Source organism: Corylus avellana, chromosome 2 (assembly GCF_965113065.1).
Source record: "Corylus avellana chromosome 2, dhCorAvel1.hap1.2, whole genome shotgun sequence".
In the NCBI taxonomy this organism is placed as follows: domain Eukaryota; kingdom Viridiplantae; phylum Streptophyta; class Magnoliopsida; order Fagales; family Betulaceae; genus Corylus; species Corylus avellana.
The window spans coordinates 45,745,399-45,759,441 of record NC_142491.1 but is presented as its reverse complement, the minus strand read 5'-3'; the positions used below and the strand labels follow the sequence as shown (position 1 = coordinate 45,759,441).

Genomic DNA, 14,043 nt, shown 5'->3' with positions numbered 1-14,043 from the left:
GATTCCGCTTGGGCCTGGCTGGCATTTTTGACTTTTCCTCATATTTCTCAATCAAAGACAGCCGAGCTTCACCTTTTGATGCCCCGACATTCATGATTGTCTGCACATTACATCTAATTGTATGTACAATGAAGCACAGAAGCATGTTCCAAAATATGAAATTCAATCTTGATTCATCAATTTTGGAGTGTGTAAACCATGTGTTAATCGTGATGGACAAATATCTCCATACAAAGTAAACGTCAACTTTCCTTCCTTGTGGAAACAATATTGCTCAATTCTTCTCTCAAAAAAAAATATATATATTGCTCAATTCTCATTATATTGATTATTATTTTTTTTATTTTTTATTTTTGTATGTGGTGTGTGTGATATAAATATATCTTAAGAATTCTAAAGGATCCTCATCCTGATTTTCACATTTTTTTTACAAATTAATCCAATTAATTCAACATAAATAAGCCATCAATTTGATTTTCCTTTAAAGAAAATCTACACTGTTCAAATGGTCTTTTAGGCTTCCTCTCTCACCTGCTTTTCTATTGGAAAAATGCTAGAGCTAGGCAATTTTGTCACTGACATTTAACACTTTTTTCTTTTTCTATTTTTTTTTTTAAGGAATCAGTTCAGTCTCATTAATTGATAAACGAGCATAAAAGTCAAATAACACAAAGCAAAAGTTCTGAAGCAACTATATCTGAAGCTACGAGGTTACAAGCATCAAATATGACGTATTACATTCCAGACTCAGACAAAATATGCTAACCTATGACTAATTTTCAAATTAAACAACAAATCTGTACCAGATAGACTCAAACCAATGCATAAGTAACTCTTATTTTTCGGCACCGAGGGTAGAGAACTCTAAGCCAAAGCTCATCCTCCTCAACCCGAAAGGTAGGATAACGTTCACATCCACAACCCAAAAATTTAAATCAAAGTAACAAACCCGAATGGCATATGACAAGCAGATCGAGAGAGATGACCAAATATTATTACAAACAAAAACAAAAACGATTATAGGAAAACAAAGCAAAAGCAAAAAAAAAAAAAAAAGACAAAATTACATTTTAACACGTCATGTTAACATATGTTTGAAAGACGGTGATCACTTTTGTTATTGTGAAGTTTTATTAAAAAAAGGAAAGATAAGATGTAAAAATAGAAAAGAAGGAATAATTTTGTCTTTGTTAAATCGTCCAAAGAGCCATCCATTTAAATGGATACTCTGGATCTTTTAGGTCCTAAAAAAGCAAGCATTAACATCACCGACCCACCGTCACGATAACATCAAATCGTGATTAATTAACAAGTTATCATCATACTAATCCACATCCCTCGCTCCAACAGTCAATCATCCAACTCTAATCTATCATTGCTTTAAGGAAATGAACAAACACTTGACTTTTGCGTCTCTTATTATGGTGGTGAATCTTGGGTCATATATAAATTATATACCTTTTTACCCCTACCTTTTTCCTAACCCTTCAACTATAATTGCGGTTGTTTTCGGAATCAGCACCAATCAAACATTCCAACCAGTATATTCAATGTCGTTATTATTTGATTATTACAAAATTGCTTTTCACTCTTTTGTCCCGGCAGTCAGACACGTGTTTCAATCCAAACACTACATGTCAAAAGTGGATGGCAATGGGATGCAGTATCGCAAATTTGCAGCCGCCTAGGTACCCGTCTTGTTTGCAAAAGACTTAGTAACAAGGCAAAAGACTAGGGCTTTGTTTGGTAATGGGGATGAGGTTGGCCCAAACACTGTTTATCATAATTTCTCAAAAAAAATTAACATCAAAACATTCTAACTTTTTCATTTTTAATATCAAATCATTCACTTTTTATTATTATTCAAATAAAAAAATCACTACAAAACAAAACTTTTTCACTTTTTTCATACCACTTTTTCATTTTTTTTATACCAAACATTCTTACTTTTTTTCACATTAATCTACATCAACTACAGTGTTTAGGCCATCCCATTTGCCAAACACCCCCTAGTAGAGAAAGTTTTGGTTTGGTTGATGTCTTATAAAGTAAATGGATATTTTGAATTTTTTGTATAAAATATTAAAAAAAAAATTGTTTTATAAAAGTTTTTGTATTTAAATAGTAATAAAAAAACAATTAATATAATATAAAAATAAGAATGTGGAGCAATTAGACCTTTACCAAACAAGGCTCAAGTCTTACAAACTTACTCGAAGAAGTGTCCGGTCAAGCCGTCGGAACTCCACATCTGCCGGAACAAGATAGGCAAGAATGCCGGGATTCCCATCTATAGGCTCTAAACCAACCGGCTTGCATGGTGTTGTTTCTCTAAAGATACTTTTTTTTTTTTTTTTCTCCTTTTTAGGGTTTGGGCTTGTAATAAGTGTGAGATTTGTGGAAATTGGTGAGATTAATTTAATAGGATATACTCCTATCAATTACAAGAAAAAAAAAGGACATAATATGGCCATCCCAAAAAGTAAACATGTTAAATAAATTATAGAAAATTATGATGGCAATTAAGATGCAACCTATACGTCGATCATATTAACTTTTCATCTCATAATTTGATTGGACAATCCATCATCGACCTTCACATCATCTACAGAAAAGTAGTTCACAAAGTCTAATTGATATATTGAATTCACCAATTGGAGTGAATCTATGTTCTTTTCTTTTTCTTTTTCTCTATCTCTTCATTTCTTAAGGTCCAGCTTCTTTGCTAAGGTTTTAAAATTCTATGACATTTTTATCATGTATTTATTATCATATTTAGTTAATTGTTTAGTACCTTTATAATGCTTTGTGTCTTTGAGAGAATTTGTTAACAAACCTAACTTTTATGCTCTAGTTAAATAGGCCGTTTCTAATTTTGTTTTTGGAAGAATTTCCACGAAATCTCCTATTCTTTCTTCTATTCGGATTAGGAATGGGAAAGATCATCCTCTATAGTTCTTTCTTCCTTATTCAATTAAAAAAAAAAAAAAAAAAAAACTCTAATGGGCTGGGACATTATAGTTTTGTAAGGAGTGTCTCAAAAAAAATTCTAAAGTGGTTGATAAATATTAAGGCGAGAATTTTGTAGTTTTAAACCTGATTAGTATTAGCTATTTAAGTTTTAAACCTCATTAGAATTTTGCCTTTTTGTTTAGGAAAGAAAAGAGGTTCATTGTGAAGGTGTTTAAAGGGAAAAGACAGCAGGTACATGATCCAACACATATGCTAGTTGTTTGACAGAACAATCATCCTTGATAGCAAAACCACGGAGGAAAAGGAAAAGCAGAGAAAAGATTAGTGGTTACAGGAACATGGGATGCTAGATTAGTGGTGGTTCATGCATCAAAATGTGGACCTCTTGATTTTGAAGAAACAGCTTGCAAACATGATCAGGAGTATTATTATTGATTCCAAGCCCTCCTTTTTAACATAATAGACAAACCCAACTTCTCTTTCATACTCTTGTCTAGTATCTAAACATGATCTTAGTGCCCATTACATCTGTCCATTATTCCTCATCCAAGGCTCTTTGAGAGGGAGATGTCAGAAAGAGAGAGGTCCCCTGAAAATTGGGTATATGTCATCCAAGCATCACTTAATTTATTATAGAAACCTTAGCCTTTCCAATTTTGTTTATTTCAAGTTGCCGACAAAGTAAATTCTAAGTTTGAATCTTGATTTCATAATTTATCTCATTTTTAGTTAAAATTATTGATTTAATAATAAGAAAAGAAAAAAAGAAAAAAAGAAAAAGAAAAAAAAGGTACGTAGATTGAAAGCCCATGAGAACTTCACAATATATATATATATATATATATATATATAGCTCGGAGTTGGTTGTGGAGACATGGTGAAAGTCATAATGCAAATTATTTAGTACACCTTTTCTAAATGAAAGACGAATTTAAATACCAAATAAATTGCATGGGTTAAGCACTTTCTTGAGACAGTACTCTAAAAAGTTAATCTCACATTAAAAAGATGAATTATTTATATAATTAATGCTCCGTTTGTTTCACCGTAAAATGATTTACAGAAAATGTTTTTGTATTTTCAGGTGTTTGGTGCAACGTAAAATAATAGTCAACGAAAAATATTTTCTGTTTGACCAAAAATTATTCTTTAATTTTTCGAAAAATGATTTCTATTTTTAAAAACAATAAACCATTTTCGGAAAATGGTTTCTATTTTTAAAAATCTAAACCATTTTTCGAGTTTGAGCATCTCATTCTCATATCCATGGATCCCGCCAAGACACACTCTGGACCTTGCCGGCACTTGACTGGGGCTCGCTCAAACCTGCCTGGGACTCAACCAGACTTGCTCGGGATCCCATCGAGACATTCAAAGGACCCCACCGGGACTTGACCGAAACTCGCCCAGAACCCGATTGGACCTGTTTGGCACCCCACGGGAACCTGCCCGGTGTTATGTCCAATGTTGGGAGATAAAACGATTATGGAGTTTTTACCAAGAGTACATTAATATACATAATTGAACACAACTCTAGCCCAAAAGCCTAAGCTCAAGGCTAAGGTCCACTTAGGTATATTAAGTACTATTTTCTTTTATATTTTCTCAATGTGGGACACAACACTTACAAGTGCACTCACATCATCCAACATTGATTCTCAATGGGTAAGACTGAGCAGCTCATCTTTTGTTTGTAAATTAATCCATTTTTAGATTTCTGAAGGCACGGTTTCTGTCCAATTTTGAGGCTAGGGTTGGGCTTGAGACGTAGAAGATGGGCAAGAGGGTCGGCCGTGGATGAGTTTGGGCCAGTTCAGTGTGACATGTTTATTGCTTCAAAGATAGCTCTACCGATGTAGCGAAGGAGAATGAGCTCATATCCATTATCCAACAATGCTGAAAAGGCTTTCGGTTCTAAAGCCTATGAGAACTTCACAATATATAGCTCGTAGTTGGTTGTGGAGACGTGTGAAAGTCATAGTGCAAATTATTGAGTACACCTTTTTCTAATTGAAAGACGAATTTAAATACTAAATAAATTGCATGGTTAAGCACTTTCTTGAGACACTATAAAAAGTTGATCTCACAATTAAAAAGATGAATTGTTCATATAATTAATGTTTTGTATGTATTGCCATGAAATGATTTGCCAAAAATGTTTTTGTATTTTCGGGTGTTTGGTGCGGCGTAAAATAATAGTTTAACGGAAAATATTTTCTGTTTGACCGAAAATTATTCTTTAATTTTTGGAAAATAGTTTATATTTTTAAAAACCATAAACCATTTTTAGAAAATGATTTCCATTTAAAACCGTAAACCATTTTTCGAGTTTGAGCATCTCATTCTCATAACAACGGATCTCGCAAAGACCCACCCACTTGGGACCTTGCCGGGACTTGACTGGGACCCGCCCGAACCTGCTCGGGATCCCGCCGGGACATTTACAAGACCCCGCTGGGACCCACCCAGGACCTCGCTGGGACTTGATTGGGACTCGCCCAGAACCCGACTGGACCTGTCTGAGACCCCACGGGGACCTGCCCGGTGTTATGTCCAACATTGATTCTCAATGGGTAAGACTGAGCAACTCATCTTTAGTTTGTAAATTAATCAAGTATTAGATTTCTGAAGGCACGGTTTCTGTCCAATTTTGAGGCTAGGGTTGGGCTTGAGATGTAGAAGACGGGCAAGAGGGTCGGCCATGGATGAGTTTGGGCCACTTCAGTGTGACCTTGTTTATTGCTTCAAAGCTGGCTCAGTGGCTCTAGCTGTAGCTAAAGGAGAATGAGCTCATATCCAATATTATCCAACATTGCTGAAAAGGCTTTCGGTTCTAATGCCGCCGCAGAGAAGTTCGATTTGATTAAATGATTGAAGCCAATATTCATAAACAACTTGGACCCAATTAATTAAAAGGACAAAAAGTTTGATTAGTTTTAAATCTAACCAAGTTCATAACAACACGTTAATTTGTCACATAAACACATACACACACATATATATAGATATATATAGAACTTGTTGGTTGGTGCAGATTTTTGCAAGGTTGGACTCCTGAGATTCAATGGGGGTGATACTGATAGAGCATGGATTCACTGATAAGAAAACGATCCCACCACTGATCAATTCCATGAGCTTGCTCGACATCTGGCGTTGAACCCGTATTAGTAGTTACATGCGCCGAGGGAAGAAGATGCGATGCTTCTAAATCTCCTCCGAACACTGCGCTTGAGACTAGACTCATAATGGAGCTCTTTTCTGCAATCCTTTCAGTTATAGCTCCACTCTGCTTCATTTCCTCTCTCTTTCGAAAGTAATCAATATACCCTGCGCAAATTGGATCATTTTTGTTCACGAACAAGTAAGGTTGCCAGCGAGATACCGCAGCAAAAGAGTCATGATCATGTCTTTGTTGGTGATGGAGATCACCTGCTAGTGCTACAGCATTGATGAGAATTGCCTTGACGCCGGTGCTTGCAAAGCGGATGCCCTGCTTCAATTTCTCATCGTTGATCAGCGAATCAATGGGGATGCCTACAAATGGTGGATTGAAAAGATATGTTTTAAGAAAACAACCCTTCTTGATCACCATCTTCTTTCCGACAACCATTGCAATTGCTGCCCCCAGGGAATGTCCGGCCAACCACACATTTTGAGCTCCGGCAACAGCAACCCTCTGCTGGACCTCGTGCATTGCGCAATGAAAGCGGCTGGAGCGCCGTTGAAGCTCGTTAAGGACCCACCCGAGGCCTGACGTCAGGTCCTTCAAAATGATGCGCCTTTTCCTGATTATGCCCCGAAAGGCAATGACATATCTTGGGACGTCTGGATTTTGGGGAGAAGGTGGATGCTCATGCTCGTACTCATAAATGGCGCCGATTATGGAGCCGTCAACATCTTCGAGAACACGAAACAATCGGAAATGGATGGATTCCCACCAGGGTGGAGCAAGAGCTTGAGCTCCATGGCGATGGCGCTTCCCCTGGAGTACTCGCAGGCGATCGTACTCTAGACAGTAGACTCCCTGAACCAAGCTGGCAATGATACATCTTCCCTGATCTGGATTTGTCCTGCAACAAGTAATTCCTAAATTACTGATTCTCTCAAAAACTTAAAGTCAGTAAGTAAGAAAAAGTAAATTTAATCATTTAATAATTATTTTAATACTACTACTCACGTGTGAGCTAAAACTCTCATTTAATAGATGATGCCTAATACCTATAATATTTAACTTAAATTTAGTGAATTGACAGAATTAAGATTTGGTTTCAAGTCCTTCGACTCTGTTATTACATTAAATTACTAATTATTCAAAAAACTTAATTAAGCCGATAAAAATAGATAAATTTAATTACTTAATTATTGTTTTAACAACAATATCAATTGCAGGATTGATGATCATGACAGCCCATTGGCAAAGTTTTTTTGTTAAAATGCTCTTACCAGGCAGCAGCACGTGTGAGATGTACAGGTCCCGAAATGTGGAAATCTTGCTCCTCAATCTTCTTAATCTTCTTACGAGAAGGCATTATTATTCCGTATGGTATCCTCTAAAATAAACTGCCACGGTAGAATTGCAGAGGCCCATGATTGAATGGAATATGGAGACAAGACGACTGAAGCTCAACATAATTTGATATACATATATATGATTCACATACTTTCTAAATGAATATAACATTCTTAATATGTTGTATTAATGTAACAAATAAACTTATAAACTATATTAATTAGTCCAAGTCATCAACATTAATTAAACCAAGTAATAGTCCACCAAAATATAATAAAATATTCAAATAAACATTTTAACAATTCCTCATTATATATGGAGCAACCAAAAAAAAAAAAAGAAAAAAATCCTCAATTGCTCCAAGTGCGCATGATCCTCAATACTTCCAAGATCTTTTATCTAGAAGACCAGAAAGATTCGTTGAGCCATCTGAAAATGTCAATAAAAGTTTAATGAATTTTATCTCAGTAATTAGAGGTAATTTTTGTTTTTTTTTTAGGGAAAGCAATATATTTTGAAAACTCTCCTTTTCCCTAATTTCCACAGATAAAATTCTTTTCACTATATTTAGAAAGTTGACATTATTATAGGGACATAAAAGATAAAAATATTCCATAATTTTCAGAAACGATTCATTTTTTTTTTTTGCAAAATAGTACATTCGGTATTTTAGAAATTAAATAAACGTAGATTATATATATATATATATATATATATATAAGCTATAAATTTGGGGTTATATTAATCAAGTCTACAAAATACCCAAATTGTAGCCATATTAAAACTTTAATAGCCTATAATCTTCAAATTAAGCATAAACAACTTAAATTAAACATTCACTTAATTAATAATTTAAACCTCCAAAATCCCCAATTTCGTGTATAAATAACCTTAAATTCGTAATTACCCACTAAATTAAAATAATCAAACATGTTACATAACACAAGTTACGACCATTAGTTTTCATCAGTCAATCAAAGCCGTATTATAAAAACCTCAAATTTTAAACTTATTGAAACCCTAACTTCAAAGTTGTTCAATTAATAATAACTCAACTCATATTACCTCAGATTAACTCCTTGGAATGAAAGAAACGTCAAGAAGACGTACTCCAACGCTATCAATCAGAGAAAAATCTCGAGTATTAACCGGGCTGGGCCGGGTCGTCTGGATTCCGGCGGATTTGACCAGAATTCGAAGTCTCCGGCGACTATTTGGGGAGGTTAACGTTGGATTTAGAGCCAGAGAAGGCTGGCCAAGGTGGGTTTCTGTCTCTTCCTCTCTTCCTCCCACGTACTTGTTCTAATTAATATGAAATGGCCCGATTGCTTCTCTTATTAAAATGTGGGTTCTATCTGGTTATATATATATATATATATATTATCATTGGTGCATTGCAGTTGATCAGACCCTGCCAAAATGCTTTTACTAGTCAACACGTCTCAAAGACGACTCAAGGATTAAGTCTTCTTTGCATTATGATCAGTTCAAGAAATCATATGGTTCATACATACAAACAACCTTAAATGCTAATGGAATTCTCGAAATATGTTGACATATACAATCAATGATGGGTCCTCATTGAAGAAAGTCTTGTTTGCATCAGTTGAACAAGTCTTGTTTGCGGCTGTTGAAGAAGTCATGTGGTGTATACAACCTAATGCTAGTGGTATTCATCGTACATGTTGATATATAATCAATGATGGGTGATAAGAGTTGATCAAGAACCGGGTCAAATTGAGAGAGGGGGCTCCGATGGGGCCACGGGTCTAGAGTTTTTTGAGTACTTGTTCAACATGTAGGAGCAAAGAAGAGTCTAATAAAAGTTTAATGATTTTTATCTCAGTATAATTAGAAGTAGTTAAACCCGGAATGAAAGCAGCTAGATATTTTGAAATTAAAACTCTCCTTTTCCTTTCCACAGATAAAATTCTTTGCACTATATTTTAAAATTTAACATTATAATAGGACATAAAGGATAAAAATATTCCATAATTTTGAGTAACAATTTTTTCTTTTTCTTTTTGCAAAATAGCACATTCGGTATTTTAGAAAAATCTATATTAACAACGAAGAATTTTCATCACGTTCTTTAACCTATTCAACTCAAATCTACCAAAAATAAATAAATTTAAACCATATTGTAAGAACCCCTATTTTCTCCGCCAAAATATTAAAGCAGACCTTTTTCCTCTTCCTCTGATTCCCACTGGATCACTCCTCTTTTTATTTATCTGAGTACGTTCTCTTTGTTATTTATTAGAAAAGTTGAGGCATCAGTTTTTTATTGAGAAATGATTGGTATTAATATTTTATCCATATTTTTCTCATATTATCTTACAAATTTAATGATTGATTTATTGAATTTTAAATTTACTTATAAATATACATAAGTAAGAAAAAAAATTCTTAATCAAGCATATATTGATACTGCAAAGATTCACACGTAAAAGAAGGATCCCACCATTGATGAATTCCATGAGCTCGCTTGAAACCTGGCGTTGAACCCTTATTAATAGTTAGATATGCCGAGGCCCGAGGGAAGAAGATGCAATGCTTCTGACTGACCTCCCACTGCGCTTGAGATTAGACTCGTAATGGAACTATTTCCTGCAACCCTCTCAATCTTTTTAGCTCCACTCTGCTTCGTATCCTCCCTGTTTCGAAAGTAACCAATGTACTCTGCGCAAAAAGGATCATCTTAATTGGTTCACCAACAGCTGAGGAAACCAGCAGGATAACGCAGCAAAAGGCTCATGATCAGAATGTTCTACAGCAATGGCAAGGCCGGACTTGTTGGCTTGTAGTTTTGCTTTTCCTTGTTTTAATCTGTAAGGGGTGTAAGGGGCTGTATTGGTGTTGAGTAGTTGCTTGTTTGAAGGTTTTGTTTTCCCCTGTTTTGCTTTGTAAGGGGTTGTATTTGTGTTTTGGTGTTACTCTGTTTTGAGCTTTGGTTTTAATGAAATGCTTATTCATATAAAAAAAAATGGCAAGTCCGGACTTGACGACGGTGGTTGCGTAGCGGATCTCTTTCTTCAGTTTCTCATCCTTGATCAGCTCAATGGGGAGACCTACGAATGGTGGATTGAAAAGAAATGTTTCAAGAAGATAACCCATCTTCACCATCTTCTTTCCCACAAGCAATGCAATTGCTGACCCCATTGAATGTCCAGCCAACAATACATTTGCAGCTCCGGCGGAATCAACTATCTGCTGAACAGCTGGCATTGCGCGTTGAAAGCGGGAGCTCCGGTGAAGATCGTTAAGGATGCACCGGAAGCCTGACTTCAGGTCCCGCAATATCGTGCTAGTTAGTTTCTTGATTATGCCCCGGAAGGCATTGACATAAATTGGTAGGTTTGGGGCAGACGAAGCTGGATACTCATAAATGGAGCCGATTATGGAGCCGTCAAAATCTGTGAAGACACGGTACAAATATAAGTAACAAGATCCTCTCCGGTCCATTATAGCCTATTCTCTTCAAATTAATCAAAAACCAGTTCAATTAAACATTCACATAATTCATAATTTAAACGTCTCCAAAATCCCCAATTTCGTGTATAAATAACCTTAAATTCACAATGACCCACAAAATTGAAACAATGAAACATCAAATTACATAACACAACCATTAGTTTTCATCAATCAATCAATCAATCAAAGCCGTATTATAAAAGCTCCAATTTTAAACCTATTGGAAACCTAACTTCAAAGTTCTTCAATTAACAATAATTAACTCCGTAGAATGAAAGAAACGTCAGAAAACGTATTCCAACGCGACCAATCAGAGAAAAATCTCGCGTATTATACGCGTCGGGTCGGGCTGTCTGGATTCCGACGGATTTTGACCGGGATTCGATGTTTTCGGCGACTATTGAGGAGGTGAAGGTTGGCTTAATTTAGAGCCAGAGAAGGCTGGCCAAGGTGTTCCGGTCAGGCTAGTGTGTTTCCTTCTCTCTCCCCCATTTGTTTTAAGATGAAATGCCCGATTGCTAGTACTCTTTCTAAATGTGGGTTTATTGACATACAATCAATGATGGGTGATAAGAGTTGAAGAGCCAGGTCAAATTGAGCGAGAGAGAGAAAGAGTGGCCTCCGATGGGGCCACGGGTTTCAAGTTGCTTGAGCACCTGCTCAGAAGTCTCTCTCAATTCTCTACAATCCGAGCAGGGAATTACAACCAATTCCGATCCCCATTGTAAAAAATAAAAATCTTCCCTCTAAAAGGAGAGTATCAACACAAGTAGTTTTTATGCTGTTCATACCAATGAAATGCATACCAAGTGAAATCTCAAATGACCATTTTCTTCTCTTTCTATGAAATCTCAAATGAAATGGATCTATAAGTATGTATTTTCAAGTTAGTTTCATGCGGGGACGGAATTAGGAATTTTTATCGACATAGGTCAAAACATGAATTAGAAATATATTTAAATAGGGGATCAAATAATTGATAAGAAATATATTAAGATTAAAGACTAAATTAATATATATAAAAAAATGAAATTATTATTTATTCAATGTTAAGAAAATATAAACAAAATAAAAAATAAAAAATAAAAAAATAATTATTTTTTTAATATAATTCGATTTTCAATTTAATCCATGAATGTAAAGTATATTAAAACTTATCAGAGATAAATATCACACGGTCTCGTAAACAAATGTAAAGCGTATTAAAATTTAAATTTTTGGACTATTTTTCTATGGTCCTAGACCAAACTTTGGACTGCCTTTTCAATGGGCTCGGATTTGAACTAATTTGTAAAATGTGGGTTCTATGACTTCTATCTGTTTCTCTATATACTAGTTTTAGGTTAAGTGAAGATTCAACGAAATTTCCCAAGTCTACTTTTTGCTCATGGCAGATCTGCTCCTTGTGAACAGGTTAGAGTGTGTCATGCATGCTTGAAAAAATCTTCCCTTTAAAAGATAGACGATGATCTCAATATATTCAAATACGGCTAGTTTTGATCATATGCAATGAAATGCATACCAAATGAAATCTCAAATGACCATTTTCATTTCTTTTAGATAAAAATCTGTATTGCAAAAAGCTCGGTGGTTTACACAATGAGTGGTGCATATATGGCAAATCACCATTTATCCAATAGGAAGAGGTAAATTTAATCATCTAATCAACAGTACTTAAACGTATATACATTAAAGTGAAAAACAACAATAAAGGAATAAGTACGTGGGGTTATAAGATTGAATTGGTCAAAAATCTCGTATGGAAAATGGTTTCCTTAATTTTGGAATGTCAATCCCTGCAGCGGAATGAATTCGGTGATTGGTCAAAAAGAGAAGAAGAAAAGGGCACAAAAGATTGATGGAAGAAATAGACTTACGTGTTTTTTGTCCAAACAGTAGACAACAGACAGGACACGACCAAGATGAAGATTTGTCGTAAGTGGCGGTAAGTCTATAATTTTACCCAAGATTTAGCTATCTGAAAAAGCTTTGGCACCTTATTGAATCTAGCTCATCGTTAATACTGTAGAGTCAACTGTCATGCATAGATCATGTATGTCCTTAAAAGTAATGATTAAGTAATTAAATTTACATATTCTTATTAGCGTAAGATTTTGAGATAACTGATGATTTAACACATGTATTTTCTTCCTCTTCTTCTTTTTCTAAATCACTAACTATCGTATTCTAAACCATTGAGATAATACAGCAAAAGGCTTAGAATGTTGGTGATCGGCGTGGGTGATGCCTGCCTTGACGACGGTGCTTGTCGCTGGTTACAAGTTTCATGGGATTTCTTATAGCTTTTAGAGTAATGTTACAAATTTTTCATAGCTATTTTTTCACACTAACAGATGAACTTTGAAAGTTGACATGCTAAAAGCAATAAAAGAAATACATAAAAACTTATATTCCTATCTTGTAGGGATTTAAAACCAATTAATACAATAAAATGTGTCATCCTTTATAGCCTTTGCTTCAATTGAGGCTTTCAAAATCAAATCATAGAAATAAAATAAATAAATAAAAAGGATTTCCGTTTTTAAGTAATTAAAACTAAAGTGAAAATAAAATTTTATTAATTCATTCATGACCCTTTAATTTATTTGGTGACAACACATGAATGAATTGAAGAAATTTGTTTAATTGAAATGAAATCGAATTTGAACCAAATTTTCAAAAATACCCTAGCTCTAAAAATTATTTTCCAAAAAAACTGTTATTTTTCTTTTCTAGGCACAAAATGCGAAGGTTTAAAAAATTAAAACTCCATATATATAAGAATATGTGAAAGAAGTGCTACAAAAACAGTCATATAACTATATTAATTAGTCTAAATCATCAACATTAATTAAACCAAGTAATAGTCCACCAAAATATAATAAAATATTCAAATAAACATTTTAACAATCCTCATTATGGAGCAACCAAAAAAGAACAATTCTCATTTGTTTCAGGCTCATTGTGCCTATTTTTTGGGCTTATTTTAAATAGTTTTGGGTTAAAGTGTTTTTAAAGACAATGAATATAATGAAATTATATCCTTAACTCATATTTAAAATGACACTGTTTTGTTTTGGTTTTTT

At 34.5% G+C, this 14,043-nt stretch overlaps 1 protein-coding gene and 1 pseudogene across 2 annotated transcripts; both read right to left on the bottom strand.

Annotated features, from left to right (window-relative positions):
* Window positions 1–5,887: 5,887 nt before the first annotated feature.
* On the bottom strand, window positions 5,888–8,798 carry LOC132167458 (GDSL esterase/lipase At4g10955-like). 2 transcript variants are annotated; one of them, XM_059578445.2, is made up of 4 exons: window positions 8,549–8,798; window positions 7,417–7,533; window positions 6,403–7,043; window positions 5,888–6,300 (listed from the first exon to the last, which is right to left on the bottom strand). In XM_059578445.2, exons 2-4 carry the CDS (start codon window positions 7,500–7,502, stop codon window positions 6,035–6,037), a joined length of 993 nt encoding a protein of 330 aa, XP_059434428.2. In that variant the 5' UTR covers window positions 7,503–7,533; window positions 8,549–8,798; the 3' UTR covers window positions 5,888–6,034. The 2 variants fall into 2 exon arrangements, with proteins under 2 accessions (XP_059434428.2, XP_059434427.2); XM_059578444.2 differs by having other exon boundaries at window positions 5,888–7,043.
* Window positions 8,799–9,892: 1,094 nt separating this feature from the next.
* On the bottom strand, window positions 9,893–10,948 carry LOC148587792 (GDSL esterase/lipase At4g10955 pseudogene; annotated as a pseudogene).
* Window positions 10,949–14,043: the final 3,095 nt, after the last annotated feature.